This window comes from Pseudochaenichthys georgianus, chromosome 15, assembly GCF_902827115.2.
Source record: "Pseudochaenichthys georgianus chromosome 15, fPseGeo1.2, whole genome shotgun sequence".
In the NCBI taxonomy this organism is placed as follows: Eukaryota; Metazoa; Chordata; class Actinopteri; order Perciformes; family Channichthyidae; genus Pseudochaenichthys; species Pseudochaenichthys georgianus.
The window spans coordinates 12,623,153-12,644,657 of NC_047517.1; the positions used below are offsets into that span (position 1 = coordinate 12,623,153).

General features: G+C 43.5%; 1 protein-coding gene across 3 annotated transcripts in view; it reads left to right on the forward strand.

The window, feature by feature from the left end:
- The window catches only part of ttc7a (tetratricopeptide repeat domain 7A), a 132,667-nt gene that overhangs the window by 90,344 nt on the left and 20,818 nt on the right, over positions 1-21,505 (forward strand). For 2 of the 3 annotated variants that reach the window (XM_034100786.2, XM_034100788.2), the window contains 3 exons: positions 7,833-7,945; positions 8,295-8,429; positions 14,079-14,281. In XM_034100786.2, coding sequence (XP_033956677.1) covers positions 7,833-7,945; positions 8,295-8,429; positions 14,079-14,281 — 451 coding nt within the window. Of the gene's footprint in view, positions 1-7,832; positions 7,946-8,294; positions 8,430-14,078; positions 14,282-15,957; positions 17,252-21,505 lie in introns of those variants that run through there. The other variant, XM_034100787.2, reaches the window with a different exon arrangement.

Below are 21,505 nucleotides of genomic sequence, written 5' to 3' on the forward strand. Positions count from 1 at the left end.
TTCTCGCTTCACCATAGCAAGGAGGGCCGTCTGGTGAGACATCTCACTTCATGTTACTCGGAGGACTGGGGTTACGTAAGTAACCTATAGTTCTCAATCATAACACTCCGTTCGATGTCTCACTATGGGATATTGTAGCTCCCGTATTGCCAGACGAGCTTATCTCGAAATTCACCAAACCAACCAGAACTTAACAGGGAGAGCTCTGACTCAACAAGGTGCCCAGCACTGCTCAGGCCACACTAGGAGCAGAGACGTCTAGCTTGTAAAAGCGGACAAAAGTGAGCGGCGAGGACCAGCTCGCTGCTGCACAAATGTCTTGGATGGAAACACCCTTGAACAAAGCCCAGGATGTAGCCAGACCACGAGTCGAATGAGCACGCAGACCCGAAGGTGCCTGTAAACCCTGACTCGTATAGGCCAAAGCAATTGCCTCCACAATCCAGTGGGAGAGCCGTTGCTTAGTAACGGGCTTGCCCTTCTGAGGGTTAGCCCAGGACACAAAGAGTTGGTCATTATGACGAAACTCTTTTGATCTGTCCATATAGCTGCGTAAAGCACGGACTGGACACAGCAAATCCGGCTGCTGTTCCCCGGAGGAACACAGCGGCGGAGGAAATGCCTCAACGTCAATTGGGGTTCATGAACCAACCACCTTAGGTATAAAGGCAGGGTTGGGCTTCAACAACATTCTCGTTTGCCCTGGGGCGAACTGAGTGCATGAAGGATGTACAGATAGCACATGAATGTCACTGACTCGCTTGGCGGATGCCAGGGCCAGTAACAGCACTGTCTTGAGTGACAAGTGCTTCATGTCAGCTTCTTCAAGGGGTTCAAATGGGGTTAGAGTGAGCCCATCTAAAACCACTGCCAGGTCCCATAAGGGCACCAGTGACCTGGAAACAGGGAGGAGCCTGCGAGCCCCTTTCATAAAACGGCAGACCAAAGGATGTTGGCTAGCCGTCTTTCCCTCAAAGCCCACATGGAATGCAGCAATAGCAGCCAGGTACACTTTGATCGTAGAGAAAGCTCTGTGTTTATCAATCAAGTCCTGTAGAAATGATAAAATCACCCCGACAGGACATTGAAAAGAGATGTGTCCTTTTTGAAGGCACCACTCCTCAAACACCCTCCACTTACAGTCATAGAGAGACCTGGTGGAGGAAGCTCTCGCACTCTGAATAGTGTGTATCACCTTCTGAGGGAGTCCCACTGTATTCAGATTGTACCACTCACGGGCCAGGCCCATAGTGCCAAGCGCTCTGGGTGTGGGTGAAACATCGCCCCCCCCTCCGCCTGAGACAGTATGTCCCTCCGTAGTGGGAGCTGCCATGGCTGCCCGCACAGCAGCTGATATATCTCCGCCAGCCAGTACATTGCGGGCCAGTGCGGAGCTATCAGGATAAGTGTGTGGCGTTGTTCCCTCACTCTGGCCAGAGTTGGGGGTATCAGAGCCAGGGGTGGGAACGCGTACAGAAGGCCCGGAGGCCAAACGTGCGCGAGCGCGTCCACGCCTAACGGTGCGTTTAAATCGCGCATTGAAAAGAACAGCTGACATTGAGCATTTTCTTTTGATGCGAACAGATCTACCGGGGCTCTGCCGTAACGCACCCACAGCTGACTCACAATCTTTGGATGTAGAGTCCAGTCTGCATATAGTGGTGCACCTCTGGACAGTAGATCCGCCCCGAGGTTCATCACTCCTGGTACGTGCGTCGCTCTCAGAGAGAGGAGACGTCTGCCGCTCCATAAGATCAGTTTGCGTGCCAGCATGTGTAACTGGAGAGAACGCAAACCCCCTTGGCGGTTTATATACGATATTGTGGTCGTGTTGTCTGTCCTCACGAGGACATGATGTCCTCTGAGAAAAGGCAGAAAGCGTTATAGGATGAGGAACACCGCTAAAAGCTCCAGGTAATTTATGTGCGCCCGCTGGAGGTCTCTGCTCCAGAGACCCCTCACCGGACGACCTTCGTAAATACCTCCCCAACCTGTCAGACATGCGTCCGTGGTGACCACCTTCAGTGAAAGGACAGCACCCATAGGCACGCCCCGTACCAGAAAAGTCGGGTGCAGCCAGTGGCGCAGTGCCATTACGCATTTCACAGTAACCATTACTCTCCACCCGCCATGACGCGCGGGGTTTAGTTTTAGAGCGGCTACCCAGCGCTGAAACTCCCTCATGTGTAAGCGTCCCAGTCGTACGACCAGGATGGCTGACGCCATGAGCCCCAGTAACCGCAGGCATGATCTGAAGAGAACATGTTTGCGCAGCTGGAAATGAGCGAGACAAGCTCTGAAAGCTTTCACTCTTTCCGCTGACAGGCGGTCAGGAGGTAAAGGGCACCGAGTTCAGGTGTAAACCCAGGAAGATTACAGTCTGTGCTGGGCACAACATGCTCTTCTCTGTGTTTATTATAAAACCCAGGTTGAGCAGGAGCTTTACGAGGACATTTGTCTGCGTAATAGCTTCCTGCTCCGACTGTAAGAGAAGCAGCCAGTCGTCTAGGTAGGTCGCCAGGTGAATACCCTGTTGTCTTAACGGGGCTATCGCGGCTTCCGTACATCGTACAAACACTCTTGGACTGAGAGACAGACCGAAGGGAAGTACTCTGTATTCATAACAGATCCCCTGAAATGCAAACCTCAGATATTTCCTGTGTGGGTAATATACTGGGATGTGGAAATACGCGTCTTTCAGGTCGACTGATGTAAACCAGTCGTTTTGTCGCACGAGACGCAGCAGAGATGTGTGAGTGAGCATTCTGAATTTGTATCTTTTTAGATATTCGTTCAGAACCCTCAAATCTAGTATTGGCCGAATCCCGTTCCCTCCCCGTTTGGGAACGAGGAAATACTTGGAATAAAAGCCGCTCTGACTCTGCTCGGCGGGTACTATAGATATAGCCCTCTTTTCTAGAAGTGAGAGGATCTCTCTCTCTCTAGAATATGGGCTGACTCTCCTCGGGCTTGTGAATACAGAATGCCCGAGAAGCGAGGGGGGGTGACAGCGAATTGGAGTCTGTAGCCCCGTGTTACTGTCTTGAAAACCCAAGCAGATGTTGTGAACATCTTCCACTGTATGCTCCTTAGAGCCAGCGGAGATGTCACGTCTCTTACCCTCTGAGTCTCTATTTGTCGTGTTATGGGGCCCTCTAGTGTCTGAACACGGTGGTAGCCCATTTCGACAATCCCCACCGACACTGCGCATGCGCGTGACGGTGGTGCCTTCACAGACCCGTCTATTATCCGCCTTTTGAGAGAGGCCGTAGCTGCTCTCAGAAGGGGAACACGAGGGAGACAGAGGTGGAGGGCCTCGTCCTCCCTCTTTTTCGACTCGCATCTCCTCTGCATTGGAGGCGAGAGCGGAGCCGAAAATCCCCTCGGGAACGATGGGCATGTCTAGCACATCCTCCTTTTCCCGGTCTGGGAGGTTGGTGAGGTTGAGCCATCTAGCTCTTTCCTGCACCACCATGATCCCCATTGCCTTGCCCGTGGCCTGGGCGGCGCAGCGTTGAACACGGAGACAAATGTCTGTGATCGCGGCCATCTCGTCCAGAACGGCCGGTCCAGGATTGCTTGACAGATCCTCGCAGAGCTCCGCTTGGTATGCGGTTAGCAGCGAGGAAACGTTCAAAGCCCTGGCGGACAACGCTGCGGCTCTGTAGGACCGTTCAGTCATGGTCGACTGGAATCTGTCCGCCTTCACTGGCAGCGTGGGGTTCCTGCTTGGTGACGGGACCAGCCTCGGTAGGAGGTGGGCTGTCACCAGCAGTGCCATAGGCGGTATGCGGAGCAGGCCGAGCCTCTCCATACCGTCACAGTCTAGCGAGGAGGCACCCTGGATTGTGGCCTTGTTGCTAAAGGGCCGGTCTCTCCACGAGACCGACACCTCATCCAACATCTCCGGGAAGACCGTAAGGAGTTGCCTCTTTGTTCTCGTTGCTTGGGGAAAATGTTTCCCCTCGTAACGGGACCTGGAGGTCTCCTTGGCCATTTTGGGCCACGTGATGTCTAGTCTGGACGCGGCACGCTGACACATGGCCTGCAGGTCCATGCTCAGACAGGGCGAAGCTCGTGTGCTATCGCCCGGGAGAGCAGCCATCGTTCCCGGCTTTGGAGCCTGAGCCGATGACACGAAGATATCGTCTTCTTGCTCATCCGAATCAGACAGGAGGAACTCAGAGGCACCCTCTTCGTCCTCCATATAATCCAATTCCAGGACATCCTCCGCGGGTGAAACCATGGTGAGGTCCAGCCGGGAGCCCCAGCTTGGTAAAGCGTGGGGCTCCGTTCTCGCATCTCTTGCCGCCACCGGGTCCCAGACTGACACGGCGCTGGACTCCGGTTCCGCAGCTGCCGCTGTTGATGAGTCCCAGACCGACACAGTGCGGGGCTCAATCTCTGCGGCGGACGCCCCCGCGTCTTGATTGCCAGCCGGCAAATCAGCGGACATGAGGGGGTTCTGTCCCGACAAGCTCGCTTGGCGTGCTAACCGTCGGCGGAGGCTCTTTGCGGTGAAGCGGGCACAATGCCCGCACGAACCGGGGTTGTCAATAGCCTCCTGGGCGTGTTCCAGCCTGAGGCAGGACGAGCAGACCTGGTGTGAGTCTGTGCCTAATATTTTCAACCCGCAGAGCCGAGCCTCCGAGTCCCTGACTCCTTTGGTGTGAGGGAGAGAGGCGTCCATCTAAGACGTAACAGGTACGTTTTCGGAAAAAAAAAGAAGAAAAAAAAAAGATTCTTCCAACCTGTCCTTAATCCGGAGAAAAATGGACGGTGTAGATTTTTTTCTCAAAGAATATTAACTGGTGTGTTAATATTCTTTAATCTTTTCCTCCTCTGTGAGAGAAAAAGAAAAAACGTCCTCGCTACCGTGGTGTCGGTAGTGAGGGAAAGCAAGCTAGCAACAGGTGTGTTCAAAAAATCAAAACCATACCTTAATTCCCGAGGAAAGAAACGGCGAGGTCGATTGTAAAACTAACTGGTGTGTTAGCATTAACAGTCTTCTTGCGAAGCAGAAGAGTAGCCGGCGAGCGCCCGTCGACAGAAAGTTAGCTTTGGGTTCAGTCTGTGGACCGTTAAGCTAGCCCAGCTACCATCGAGATGTGCTCTGAAGCGAGAAGAGGTGTTTGAATGACGCATGCAACATAGCGCAAGCTACTTATAGGGGGTGGATTCCCTGACGCTGACGTCAAGATCACCAGCCAATCAGGATTGGCGTAATGAGATTGATGCTTCTGTTTGCTCCGCGATGAGGCGCATCCCATAGTGAGACATCGAAACGGAGTGTTATGAATGAGAACTGGTAGTGGCTTGGCTGGGTGTATAATTCCCGGCCTGACTTATTGTCCCAGTCCGGCCCTGCCGAGACCTCTTAAGTGAACTAAACAACCGGACTCTGGTCCGCTAAAATAGGCCAATCAAATCACCAGCCAATCAAATCCCGTTTCGGAAAATCTGACAGCTCAAGCCGTAGCCAATCAAACCACGTCTAAGCTGGGAGAGATATCCCGCCGTTAATTTCTATATTTCAAAAAAAGATGGAGGAGAAACTAATTATCGCTGTAGCAAATCACCCGGTTTTGTATGACCAGACCCTCTTCACCTACCGGATACAAACCGGAGGAACCAGGCATGGAGGGAGGTGGCAGAGACAGTGGGGGAAACTGGTAGGTTTTCGCCTGTTTGGGGAGTTTAAATATATATATATATATTGCTCCCATAAAATCCCCGGGGGTTTTTGCTTTGTATGTCAGGGGCGGGAGATTCATGTGATTGGTTGTTGGTCGCGTTGCTTGAATAAAATCCCCAAGCTTCAGACACGCCCAGCTCCAAGCTTTTTTTGAATCTGTAGTGTGGACGCTCCGTCACTGTAGCTAAGTTACTTTCTAAAATGCGGAGCCGGGCTTCAATGCCTATGATTCCCGCCTTCAACCTAGCAACTATACTACATTTAATACATGTATCGGTACCAGTAAAGGAGGTAGGGAAGTAACCAAACATGAGACAGGTAGAGCAGGAAATAGCACCCGAGGGTGGGGAAAAAGCCATGGCTAGCTATCAAGCTAAAGTAGCTACCGTTTAGCAAACCCGAAAGGAGTGTAAGCTACTGTGGAGTTACAGTCGCTAAGAGAAGGAGAGTTGTGAGTGCTTAAAGAGCCTGTGACACGAGTTTCCCCCATCATCCAAACCCATCAATTTGAGTAAATATTGTCCCCTTGAAACCGTTACTGAACTGATTTGGGATATTTGTACTTGGATAACCATTAATCTGCCCTTCAATGTTGACCATTTTCTGGATCTTCTCGGGGATTCTTCAAGTCCCGCCAAATTATGTGTGACTTCATTGCGGACACAGCGCTCCAGCTGAACCGTTCAGGATCCCAGCATCTGCATGTAAACGCACGATGGTGCACACAGCAGCAAGCTCAGACAGCGATGACAGTTTAATTTTGAACGTGTCTGAGAGCTCATATGAGGCTGAAGGATCGGTTTATGTTGTATCTGTTAGAAGTTTAGGAATTAGGTGCGTCAATATGGGCGATCATACGGTCATGTAGCCAGTGGTGGACTGGGACTAAAAATCAGCCCGGGACTCTCGACCGGCCCACTTCGGTACCGCTAGTAAATTGTCAACGGAGGGAGTGGGGGATGTGCTCGTGACTTATCCGACCCCACTTCTGTACCGGCCATCGGGATTTGTCCCGATGGCCAGTCCGCCACTGTACCCAGCCCAGCCCACGTAAACTGTCAACTGGGGGGGAGCCACGCTGCGGGGAAACTGTGGTGTCCCGATCGGAGTGGGAATAATAATAATAATCCGTGCATTTTATCCATTAATTTCCCCAACATTGTGGTAAAAAAAACACACGTTTAATCCATGTTGTTGTACTACAACTACAAAAAGCATCGGTTTGTTTTCTCATCAGGAAATGCAGACCGGCTCAAACAAATGATTTGTAATCATCATCCTCACGATCATTTAATGTATCATATGTTTGCCGAATTGACATGAAAGCACTAATAAATGTAGTTTCATCCACTTGAGTTTACAACTACAAAAATAATCGATTTGTTTTTATATCACATCCTACGGGAGGAAATTCAGCAGCTCTCACTACTGATTTTTAATCCTAATTTAATCATCATCTTCACCATGATCATTTATGTTTATGTTCGCCGAATTGACATGAAAGCACTGACACATATGAATATACTGTTGTCAACTTCATTAAAACGTTATTAACATGCCTAAACTCAGTAATTCACAATTTCTACGCATGACAACACACTTTGTCCGTGTTTGGCTCTCTCGCCGCACAGTGAAGCGTTCCCACATTGACGTCAGTTCTGGCTTCCCCCAAAACTTCAAAATGAGTCGAAGGAATTTCCTCGCGATGTCGAAATTATTGATATTTATCGGAACGGTATCGCACCTTCTTTTTTAAACTGACGGTTCGAGATGACTTGTAGCCCAATATTTCATTGCACAACAGTTGTTGGGAGGCTGTCACAGGCTCTTTAAGCTGTAGCAACGTGTGATTACAACGTCAGGTAGCTACCGTGATCAAGAATTTTAAAACGATCGATTTAAGATAATATAAGCTATCAGCAGCAGAACAGGCACACAGGATACCCGGAGATGACAACAACAACCGGAAGTGACAACATGCTTACCGCAATAGTGAGGGTCCGTGTAGAAACCTGCTCTCATTGAACACACTCTCAGTAAACTCTACACCTTCAAGGTAATAACATGTAGTGTACTGTATATCTGTGCTTGTGATCGTGTTGATTCACTGTGATTGTCCTGTACAACTGTGTTTCAGTGAGACAGATGACAGCAGCAGTATACCGATGGCTGACAGGGCAGAGGTCAGCTCTGGACCAAGGAAACACTCCATCCACCTCACCCTGCCAGACTTCCAGGACGCCTCCTCCCGTGTGCTCTCTCTCTGATTAAAGTCATGTCACTTGAAATTGCAGCATATTGAATTGATTATTTTTAATGAAAAACCTCCTCCTTCTCTTCTGGTGTAAATACCAGTTATAAAGGTGAATTGTAGGTCAGTCCGAATTCCCTGGCATTTGACCTATTCTGGATTGACACTATGTTTGCCGGACACATTAAATATCAATGATCTGATTCACCTCCCCACCAGTGATCATACCAGGGCCAGGGGTTAATTGTATTGCCATTTAGTGACAGGAAATCTATTAAAATTATATAAACAGAGAATGTTTGATTTTCAACCGTTGGCATATTTTAATCCCTACACCTTGCCATACAGGTTCGCTGAGTCCTACGTCAGTGGCAGTGTCCCGTCTGGAAGCAGCGCTATCTGAGGTGTCGGACATCAGCTCCACCCGTCGCCAAGGACCCACCTACATCTGGACCATCCTGGAACGCATTTGGCTTCAAGCTGGTATGGCATCAAACACAACTTTTTTTTCTTAACACGGAATTGGAGTGAAAATTGTATTTTGTGATTCGGTACTTTACTCAAACTCAAAGGGATAGACCAAGTCATTCAAATGTATCGTAAGAAGGATTTCAACGTCTCAACCAAATTTCATGGAAATAATACAATACAATACAGCTTTATTTATATAGCACTTTAAACATCCAGACCAAAGTGCTGTACAGGCAAATAAACAAAACAAAACATACAAAAAAGAACACAGCACAGCTCACACACCATAAAACAAGTAAAAACAATAGACAATTTAAAAGCAATAAAAGCAATGCTCTAAAAGATGTTAATACGTTAAGGAGAAGAGGTGGGTTTTAAGAAGCGATTTAAAAGCAGGCAGTGTGGCGGCCTGTCTGATGTGCATGGGCAGATCGTTCCACAGTGTGGGAGCCGCTACAGAGAAGCAACGGCCCCCTCTGAGCTTTGACTTGGTTCTGGGCACATTCAGGAGCAGTTGATCCGCTGACCTGAGAGGGCGGTTGGGCGTGTAAGGGTGTAGCAGCTCAGAAATATATAGTGGGGTCATGACTCATGCCATTTAGGGATTTAAAAGTTAACAAAAGGATTTTGAAATTAATCCTAAAATGTATTGGCAGCCAATGGAGCGAAGCCAAAATGGGGGAAATGTACCTCGTGGATCAATTCTTGGACCCCTTATGGTTAAGCTTAATGTATTGAGATGGAAACCTGGACCCTCCAAGTTAGGAATAACTTCACTAAACAAATCCAGATAAGAAAGGCACCTGGAGAGCTAAAAACTATGTCAAGGCTAATTGTGCATCCATGCTCCCACTTCCCGAGTTGGGAAGTTTTTCTTTGGAATTTGATGTGTTTATGAAATTGAAGTTGTAGTAGATGCTATCAAGAAGTTGTGGTTGACTTTATTGCTTAGAGCGTTTAAACAACGCATTTATTTCTCTTTTCGAGTTGTTGTCCCCATTTCCCATATTTAAACTACAATTTCAGATTATTATGAATATCACCTGAATGCAGCCGGAATTCCCAATCTCGCAACCTAAACAAAAATGAAAAATAATTTGTGTATCCTCTTCGTTATTTGGATCCTCTTGTTTTACGGGTTATTCCAAGGACCATGCTACACCCTTCCATCAATTGTTTATGAACATCGGTATATTTCCAATAATCAGGCTGAGACAAAAGTGAGACAAAAGCATAGCCGCCTTAGCGAAGGTAATTGAAAGGTCTGTGTATGTTTTGTCAGTTTGATTTTTCGTTTAAGCCAAAAAACTAAAATACCAGCCTTTTCTCGTTTTTGATTTAAAACGAAAAAACGGAAAACCAAAACCGTTTTCCCGATTTTGTTGTCTGAATCAAAAGATTTAAAAAACGGTCCGATTTTGGTTTTTGATAACAACTTCATTCAATTTTCCGTTTTGTATTGAAGAATGAAGAAAAGCAGTCCGGTGGACCGGAAGTTAAAGAACATATTTCAATATAAAAGACTCAAGGATATTATGGCAATGCTGTAAAAGTTCAATCCTGGAACCCAGAAGTCTGACGAGGATAATTTTATTTCTGCATTCACATGCAGATATGCGTTTATAGATAATAATACAATGCAAGCTCTGTGCATAACTTTATTTTACTGTGTGTCTGTAAATCCAGTGTCCAGCTTGCCGCTTTGTGACAACCATAGACTGGTGACAACGTCATGTTTGTTGCATACTTGCATGATAACAACCTGGTACTAAGCACATAGGCATCTTGTTAAAGTTATCTTATCTTAGCTATCTCTTATATTTAGTGTAGGAAAACATCGATGACATCAGTTATGACATCACTTACACGACTCTGGGATTTGTAGTCTTTCTAGTTGCGTATTTTTCATAGTCTTATATTTCAACAGTTTTACGACAGACTGTGATTATTTTAACATGGAAATTATTTTTTAAGATTGACAAACATCATATGTGTAATTCATGGCACAATTCAAACGGGATCGAAAGATATGTTTTCTCTCCCCATTGACTTCAATACATAATTCTTCCAAAATAAGGTCCCATGGAGGTCCCCGGAAGGGGAGGGACTTTGCCTCTCTATAGAGTGCCACAGTGACGCATTATAAATCAATCGATCATAAATCTATCGATTAGATTTATGATAAGAAAATTATAAAAGTAGGGTAGACATGTGGATATTATCCGGCTGAACAAAACATAATCTGTATCTTCAATTTGTGTCAACCACAGACCTTATTTCGAGCTATTTTCCAAATTCCTATAGAGAAATTGCATTGGTTTTTGTCGAAGGAACTGGAAGTGATAAAATGCTAACTTACTTCCGGGTTTTAGGACGCGTCACTGTGGCACTCTATACAAAACGGAAAATTGAATGAAGTTAACCAAAATCGGACAGTTTTTTTAATTAGGTCAACAAAAACGGGAAAACGGCTTTGGTTTTCCGTTTTTGTGGCTTTTCGTTTAAACGAAAAATCAAACTGACAAAAATTACACGGACCCTGAAATCAAAGCATGACTATCTGATTGCAATTTATGAATGAAAATCTTCTCCACACACACAGTATGCTGTGAGTGTGCTATGCAGATGCTGCTGAGAAAGCTGTGCAGCATGACTGTCTTATGCAGCTTACTGACCTGCTTACAAGCCCTGTCTCTCTGGGGAGTGAGATCGTGTTTATTCACTTGGTATTCACTTTTTGAATATGCTTTACTTCACGTTTCAGTAATGCAATCACAGAATTATCACTGGGTCAGCAATATGCGAAAGGCTGGAAAACCCTGTGTGATAACATCATAGATGTACTGTAGATATACAGACAACATAATTTCCGTTTGAGATGATATATTTAATCTTGTTATTGTGTGAAACGACATCATTTAATGTGATTACTGCAGCCATGTTCTGCCTTCACAAACAACAAGGGCATCTCAGTGGGTAGAACCATGCGTACCTTATTTAGGAGTGCGCTGTACCTGCATACATGTGTCCACTGTTCTATTAAGGGCAGAATGGCAGTGATGCCTACTGCTATCACTTCCAGCCCTTCGGCCTCAGTCTGCCTGTGGAAGTTTACAGAAGAGTGGAGCATTAATGCAGGAAATGAAGAGAGGAGTACAGAGACGCTCCGCACAAACAACACTCCTCCCATCCACCCGGGCAGGAGTGTATGAGGCATGAGAACCAAAATGGAAACCCATACAGCAGGCTAGTGAAGCCAGTGATGCAACCAGCATACCAGAGTGTGTTACAGTACGGGATAAGATGGGTTGAGGGGTCATTGTGTCACATCCCCTGTGGCCGACTGTAATTCAAAGGTTATTTTCAATGTCCGACCTTTGATCTCTGCTTTTCCTTTCTGAGTCCAGACAAAATAAAAACTGCTCGCTGCTGATTCAAAATAAATAGTGTGTGTACGTGTGAGAGAAGGGGTGTGTCTTTAAGCTCAAGGCTGAGTCAGTGGTAACCCCCAGACCCCCCTCCCTCTGTGCGCACATTCCTCTTCTCATCGGTAATTTCCTCTCCCAATCTCACATCCTCATCGGCCACTTAGGAAAAAACACACACGGAATGTTTTTAAGAATGGATATACTTAGCTCCATATAACCTTCCAAACACACCTACAAATGGACATTATACATTCATGCAGTGATCTGATTTTTTTCCCTGGGAGCTCAGGTGAGGAGAAGAAAGATTGCCTTACATAACCGGAGAGCATTCACTGAATAATTTTCCCCCTGAAGTGAAGCTATGAAAAGTAAACCGGAGACTGGGAAATGGCTGTTTTTCATCTCACAGAGGTAGCATGCATGCACTAAGTATCTCCCATCTGTGCATTCATGAGACACAGGTAAACAAACAAAACATCCGCTACCAAACACACACATGGGCTCACTCAGCGCTCGGGAGCAGACGGCGTATACAATATATTGGCACAAGGCAGTTCGCTTGCTCTCTAAGAGAAGGTAATGCACACACACACACACACACACGCACACACACACAGTTGTGTTTCCGTCACATTACCTTGGCTCACATTCATTTCCTGGAGACTGACCCTAACCGTAACTACTACTTGCCTAATCCTACTTCTAACCTTAACCTTAAAGATATCATTTGTAACATTTCCATATGAAATCAGTTATGATTCTGAATAATCCCAATTATTTTTGAATAAACCACAAACCTAGAGAATTGTTTTCCCATCAGGTTAACAGTACATTTTATGGGGTTGCCTGTTGACTTTTTATCCGCTTCAAGCAACACTTTTACAATACTATGATGTTAAAAAAAAAAAAAAGGATTGCTTTCGCAGCAAAGAGTCGGATTCAACCCTGGGTGGCTGCAAGAATTACTCAACCTTTGTACACAGGCAACCCACTCTACCAGGTGACTTACTGGGTTGCGCTTTAACAGTATATTTTGATAACTGATTTTTTCATCGAACGTCTAGATCTTAAGTCAGCACAAAAACAAGCTAATGCTAGCACAACTAAACAGTACCTTCAATGTTGTTGTTTTTTTAAAGATACTGCTTTAATACGTGATTTATCGGTTATACATACCAGGTCCATTTGTTTTGGGGAGGAGGAGACCTCTGAGGACAACGGTTTCTGGTGCAAATTCTCTGAGCAATATAGAAAGAAAGAATATTTAGTCTGGGAAGGTGACCAAAGAAGACAACAATTCCCATGATCCCACGCTACGTCACAAGTTCCAAAACAATATCCCCCTATTGGAAGAAAATGACATAATGTGTGATTATTCTAAATCTAACTTTAAACTCTTCACCATAAAATGCATGGATTGAGGTTACATGGACTTGCTTTTTGTCCACGAAATAAATGCAAGTCGCCGCCATGTGAGGGACTAAAGTGTCCCCACAACATACATACACGTGCACACAGTGTTTAGAGCTGACAATTTTACTTCTCAGGGTTTCTCTGGGTGTTGACCCAGCATCCACTCCATGATTGACATCTCCTGTCTTCGTCAGCATGCCGTCCAGATATTGGTCCTCCTATTGGACATTGATATGCTTGTAGGCGTCATAGTGTGTGTATTTGTGTATGTGTGCGTGTGCGCGTGTGTGCGTGTGCGCGTGTGTGCGTGTGTGTGTGTGCGTGCGTGTGTGTCGGGGGTTTGTCCTCATCTTCCCAGCAGCAAAGGAAGGAGGCAGGCAGCTTTAGTCTGCGATGGCCATATTTAGGCAGGACTTTCATGACTTCCCAGGCACTTGGTTGCTCCCACTCTCTGTTGTGTGTGTGTGTGTTACCTTCTCTTAGAGAGCAAGTGAACTGCCTTGTGCAAATATATTGTATACGCCATCTGCTCCCGAGCGCTGAGTGAGCCCATGTGTGTGTGTTTGGTTTTGTTTGTATTTAAACGCTGCCCAGTTTACATTTTAACATAATTCACACAGTTAAGTCATTTGTCACTCACACATGCTACTGATGGGATTAATCAGTTATCTTCTTTCTCTCCCTCCCTTATCATCCCTTCTTCATCTTTTTCTTGACATCCCTTTTCCTCTCCTCATCTCTTCATCCCTCTCACTCGTTGTCCTCCTCCCTCCTCCCTCCTCCCTCCTCCCTCCTCCTCCTTTTCCATCTCCTCCTCCAGGGGAGTTGTTCATGGCGGATGGTCGGCTAAAAGAGGCCCAGTTCTGCATAGCTGAGGCCAGCGCGCTATTCCCAAGCTCGTACTCGGTGATGCTGCAGCGGGGTCGCCTAGCCGAGCTCCGGGGCCAACTGGAAGAAGCCAAAGGCTGGTATGACGAAGCCCTGGCCCTCCATCCCACAGGAGAACACATACTTGTGCACATGGTGAGAAACGGTGAAAGCTTCAGAGTCGGCGAAATTAGACACATCCTGCTCAGTGGTCTGTATGCTCATGTAAACACACACACTACATGCATGGATCCATTTATACATTTGTATGCCTCTACATGAGTCTATTGAAGTACAGTTGATGTAAGATGCAGGCCGAACATGTGCATTCAATCTTTAACTTGAGTACATTGAATTAGATTACACTGCAAAAACGTCAAAGCCAAGTGAGGTGCACACTTAGTTCTGTGACGCAAACTAGTATAAATGTTCTTTAATCCGCAAAATTAAACAGTACACACACAAATGCAGTCAATTGTTAAGAAGATGTAGATATCAACTAGTTAATAACCGGCATTTCAATTGTAGACATTGTAAAGTTTTTGCATTAAAATATCTAATAATTTTCAAACTAGAAGAAATCTGTAATTGTATTCAATAAAATGGCCTGTTTCATTTGGTTGCCCGTAATAGCGAAGTAAACCCTTTGCGTATGCGTCATCATTGTAGATCTCTGACAGAAGCTATACCAAATGTACTTGACTTTTTGTCCAGTTTTAAATCTACATTTTACGCTTCTCAGATCTTGGTAATTTGAAAAGGGTTATTAGAAAAAAGGCGTAGCAAACATTAGCGGACAGCTAGCAGCTCCTCCATAGTATGTTTACCGAACTCCGTACTAAATAAGTCTGACATTTAACTTGTTTGTTTCAATGAAAATAATTGACCAAGGTTTTCCAAAGGACAAAATGCTGTCTGTCTTTCAGTCAAGATTTTCACTACGAAGTCATGTTAATACACTGTTGCCCATAAAGTTGGAATAAAAGTTTTTTTTACCTCTTCTCAGATAAATTGTTTATCTTCTCAAAAATATATTGATCAATCTCTTCCAAACATATCACAGTGAAAATGATATAGGAATAAATAGAGGAATGTGTCTCACGGTGTATAAAAGTGACAAGAATGTCAACGTTTTTCTTCTATTAACTAGATATACTATTAGTCGTAGATAAAATAAGTACATACAGTATTGTATAGCATTTAGCTGACGCTTTAATCCAAAGCGATTTACAATTAGTGCTATAAACCATCAAGATTCAAACTAAGCACAACACAAGAGAATATACTGTAAGCCATTACAGGAAGCATCCTGTTGAAAGTAAATAGTTTTACTTAACACTTTACATGCATACACTGGTGCCTTACAAAAGTCATGGCCAGAATGGATCAAACTGCATCATCTGCAATCAAATGCAGAATCTCTTCATGGAGATAATAAAAGGCTTTAAAGTATGTCACCCTCAACCTGACTGTATAATACTAATCTACCCTATAATAAGTTTTTATTGGCAGAAACTTAAGGTTAGCTGATCAAATGTGCGTCTTTGTTTTTGTAATTCAAAATATTAGGCTTGCTTGTTATTAGCTGCTAATATGAGCTCTTAAGGCGACAGTAATGATTGCTCTGTTCCTCCCCTGTGCAGGGCCGAACTGTGTCAGGATTGTGTTCATTCTTGTCTTAATTATCATATTGTGTGCTAGTCTCAGATTGGTGGTTGGCCAGGAAATAGAAACAAACAAAGATTTGGTCCATAACCGGCACATGGCAAACTGCTTAATGACTCTCTTTCTCTCTCCCGATCACTTCCCCCACATTTCTTTCATCTGAGCAGATCCTCTCTATTATTTCCGCACTAGAAGATCCTCTCTCACCCACTCCCACCCACTCCCTCGTCCAGTCTGTCTTGCCGATGATCGTCTGGATTAACCTCAGCTGATCTGACCTTTGAACTCTCTCTGTTGTCATGGTGAACCGATCGGGGAGGGTTATTCCCCTAAATCCGAGACTCACACCGCCCGACACACAATATCTGTTGTTGCCATAGTGACCATAGATGTGCCGATTGATATATATTTTCGACTTAGGTGCTAGCCACCTTGTGACCACATAAGGCTAATGCTTTTGCTCCTACTGTGCACTTTAGTGTGTGTGTATTTGCAGTCCCATTGGGGTAAACAGAGGTACGCTCCTCTTCCATATTTGGCCTGTGGGAGGAGAACCAATCCCTGGGGGTGTAAAGTTGAAACAAAGCCAGCTGGCAGTGTCCTACTCTGGGTCTCTTACAGGGCAGATGTGTTCTCTGAAAAGTGTGAGTGTGTGTTTGCGCGCATGTGTTTGTGTCTTCCTCCATGGATTTGGCACACATGTGGACTGTTTTGGACTTTTTTTTGTATGCATGTTCTTGGATTAAGGCACGTTGTAGTACGCAGAAATAAAAACGCTGCTATCTAGATATATTGTGGATTATGTATTACACACTTATAGGCCAGTGTGCTAAATACATACATTTTTGCTTTGTGTTTGACTCTAAGTGGGGCAGTGTGTGGGACATTTTATGTGTAGCACGACCCATCGTTCTGGCTTTCATCAGCATAAAGCCTTCACATGCTGCTACATACTCTGCAGCTCTGGATTCATGCATTTATTTTTACACTGTATCTGCTGTGGACACTTTGTGCCGGTGGCCCATTTACCCTGCTGTGCCTTCAGGGGAAATCTGATGATGTTCTTAGTTGATATTCGTACACTTGAGCTATTATTCTGCAAAAGTACACACTGTTCTTTCCTTGAATGTCCTCGAGATATGTTTTTGAGTTATTAGGGCTACACATAAAAGAAGATGTACTGCTACTGTGGCTCCACAATGGGATGCTTCTGATTTCTTTGTGGGATGTTTTAAATGGAGATGAAGGGCCTTTGCAGGAAGCGATACAAAAACAAACATATTTTTATTTTTGTAAGTAGTCATTGATTTCTCAGATTCACCAATACATTCATTTTTGTGCTCTTCTTTTGCAAAGAGAACATTGCAGTCATGAGCAATCCTACCAAGAAAATAAAAATCTAATTTCACAGTCCACAAATTGTGTTTTCCAAAAACATGAAAGCATAACTTTAAAAGAGAGGAACATTAAAACTGGTTGAATGTCATGAATTACATTTGAGATCATTATATGTTTTACCTATAAATATTGGATCCTTAAATGTATGATCCTTTGAACAAAACTCTTGGATGATAATGCATGTTTTCAACTTTTTAGTTTTCCTTCAACACCAGTACTGACACACTGGAAAATCATGTTTACTCTATTTAAGTTTATTTAACCTCCATTTCACTAATGCTGAAGTTCTTTCTTGTGGCGTCTCTCCAACCACTGGGCATTTTTGCACAACGCAAACACATTAAGGTGTTGTTACCTATTATTGTATTGCGTTAAGCAAGATTCCCTAAACTATTATCTTATTTTAGCCTAGCATAAAGACCGGAACATGTGGAAAACAGCTCACATCTGATTGTTTTAGTTACATAATGTTAGCAATTCTTGGCAAACATCAACAAGGAACAGTGACTTCTCCTTTGATTGGTACTTGGCAGCAACCAATGCTAAAGCAAACTGAACAGAAGCTCTTGTTAGATGACAACGTTAGCAAAGAATAGAAACAGATCTCCCAACAAAACCACTCATTTTGTTCCAAAAATGTTTCTACATCTGTAGACTTATTAAATAAACAAGATTATATGTCAATTTCAGATATTTTCCGGTTCTTCCATTCCTAATACCAGGCTAATCTGCTAGCTTTATCTGCTATATTTGAATATGGCAGAAACATTTCTGGCCCTTCCTTAACCACATTTCTCATAGTTTTGAGATAACTTTCAATGACATTTACAATAATTTATTCTAATTAAAGCAAATCAGGCAATAAAGCAAAGGATTTTCTTTTCCTGTAGGTTCAAGACAGCGTTGCGTGGCTTCAACTCAACTAACCAGAGTGGAGTGAAATTGTAATTGTATCCACAGCAGAGGAGGAGAGGGAAATTTGAGTAAGGGAAACCCAGAACTGTAAGCCTTACTGAAGCCCAGCAGCCCCTGCGCTGTGGTTCATAATAACCAACAAGTCCTCCAACTCATACGACCAAATAGGTCGATTGTTCAAGCGCTTATTACGACCTATAATCATGTTTTAAAGTTTTCGACCTCTAGTGCTCCCGTTGAATGCAAACGCTACGGAGGGTCGTATATTCGCAAATAACCCTCTCTGGAAAATCCTAAATTGTAGGATAGTTTGGCCATTAAAATGCTTTTTAATTACATTTCTAGCGAGAAGTGTATATTGTACTTTTAGAATCCACGTCCAGTGGATGTGTAGGATCTATAGTTTGATAAATATTACGAAGATGATCTGAGGTCTCGCCAGGAGAACGTGTAACGGCAGCGTCCATGTAAAGTTAGCGTCAACCCTCACGGGGTGAAAAAAGTATTTCCGGTCTCAAAGTTTTCAGAATAAAACCGTATTCCTCTCACTGGCAAATTATTTTAAAGCGATATCTGCAGTACTCATCCACTAAAAACAGCAGTTTATCCTTGTTAATTACACAACATTAATTGGTTTAAATTGTGTACAATACTTTTGTGTTTTTCCCATAGGTTTTTCCCTTTCGATTCTGAGAGACACATTTCTTTTTTCAGAGGTTTTAAAACATCGAACTTGAAGCTCGGTGATTGGATGTTTTAGCCGCAATGCACGTTGGGATATGGTGTTTATGCAATATGAAATCTGAAAACATTTAAAAATATATATATTTCAGTCAGACAACTCACGTGTTTCTTAATATGTTTATTATAAGCAGCATATAGTTTGAGTTTGACGTCTAGGCTCGGGCCTCATCACTCCACAGATTTACAAAGAACATTGAGTGATGATTAGATAACTATCCCCCGAGCCTACAGGTGGAAGCTGGGGTGGTGGTGGGTCAGGCAAGCAGCAGCAACATGAAACACAGCAGCAGGAACATGAACGCAGCAATAGCAAGTGAACACAGCAGTGCAGCAGCAGCATAGCGAGGCAGAGACAGGAAGACCTGGCAGCTTAAATAGAGCGGCATGTTTAGGAGAATGTGTTTGGTTGGTTGTAAGAGGGACGAGGTGCGTCATGTGTTAATGTATCATTGGTGCTCGAGTTGACTACCTGAACTAGCTCGCAGGCTTCGCCACAAATATACTTTTTCCGAGTGTGCTTGCTTTTCTCGTTGAAAGTCATCACATAACGGCATTGTAATACACGGTTCGGCTGCATTAAATATTACACATCTGCCGTAGTTCTTTATTTATAGAGCCCTGATTAGATGAACTTTTGACAAACTGGAAGAAATGCCGCCGAAACTGAATACGTGACGTGGATTCTAAATATATCAGCAATTAAACAACATCTTACATTTCTTTTCACACAATACGTCTCCTTGCAGTATCAACACTAATTCGGCTGACTTTTATATTTGATCCAATTGTTAAATAGGTTATATTTACACCATAACGGTGCACAGCTGATAGAAAGGGACTTCAAAGATATTACTGATTTTCTTTGAATATAAGAATGTAAATACTGAGTTGAGAGGATAGTCAGAAGTTTTGGGTGATGGATCTATGGATTCAGAATTGCAATAGCTTACCATTAAATGACGGATATCCTTTCTGTCTGTGATGTTTTACAAATCAGATATATTACATTATATATATCATATATAATATATATATATATAAATATATATATATATATATATATATACATTATCAGCTATAATATTTCCATAGACATAATAGAACTACAATATGTGAAATATTATAGCAATATCCCGTACAATTATGTGAAAACATGAATAAAACTACACATCTTCAGATGTTTTACATACATAAGTGTCCTACACTAATAATACAAAGTTATTATGGCATTGTAGGCTGTGTTATTTGTAACATCTTCAGAAACTACCTTTCCAACCAGTTCACTATTACAGGTCTATATAGGTTCATGCTGCAATGCATAAGCTTCAAATCGAGAGACTGAAACTGTATTTTTCTTTACCGTTCTGTTTTAATTTCACAATAAAGTGAATAGTAATATTATGTTTGATATTATTATGTTTTATTAACTAGACCACTGGTTTTTTAACCCGCACCGCCTAGTGGTTAAAGCACGTTATTGAATTTTGTTGTTGAATATGTTATATTTGATGAATACATTTAAATATTAAGAGTAGCCTACATACAAAATAGGGGGAAAGTAGAAGGCATGATAGAAATAATATAGAATAGAAAATATCAGTAAGAGATACTGTAGTGATCTCTACAATAAAACAGCTAGTGGAGGACGTTCAAAGATATTAATAGGAGGATGTGCAAAACAGACAAACTAATAAGGCTTTATTTAAACATTAAAGAATACTTTGAGTTAAGGTCTTCTTTTGAATAAGAACAACACTTTGGGGGTATCTACAGATAAATATGAAGTCTGACAAAGTACTTAACGTCTAATATATTGCATAGTTTATTTTGGCACTTGACAATCATCTTCCCTGAATTTGACTCAGGTGTAACTAAAGTCTGATTTAAGGGTTGTTTATATTTCACATTATTAATCAGAATCTGCAAAGTAACTCAAATAAATGTAGTGGAGTAAAAATACCAGGTTAACCTCTGAATTGTAGCGGAGTAGAACAAAGTAGTACATGCTGCTGTAACAAAAACATTTCCCAACTTGGGATCAATAAAGTATATCTTATCTTATCTTAAGATGATCGATGGCTACTGCCATATTTGACCCGTTCGAGTCCAGTTTTGGAAAGTCTGCCGTGGTTCCATTCCATTTCAAAGAGCTGTTTGACGCTCGGCGTAACCTTGTCGCACTGCCACTCCAACATCCAATCACATAGCTTGAGAACTAATCACGGGGGTTTGTAAAGCAAAGCGGATGTTGTAGTCCCAAACGATAGCTGAGGATTCTGGGTAGTGTAGTGTCTTCGGGAACTCTGTAGTGTCTAAACTCCGAAAAAACTATTTGTTTCTCCGAATCGAAGGTTAAAAACACAAAAGCATTGTCAGGGTTCCCACGCTTGCCGTGAACATTTTTTCCATGCTACCTCCTGATTTTCCAGGTACCATATTAAGTGATGATCTATAGGCCCCTGAAACTTGTGAAGTGTGACCTGACCATCTTCATGACCCAGCGAATCTCTGCTTCAAATACAGCTTGGCTTGAAAAAAAAGTTTTCCCCTGAGCTCCAGAGCCTTTTTCCGTAGGCTGTTCACTGCTGGTACTGGGCACCTGACTGTCACTTTCGATATCCTGGCTTGTTGGGCCGCTTCTTCCCTCTCCTGTTTTTG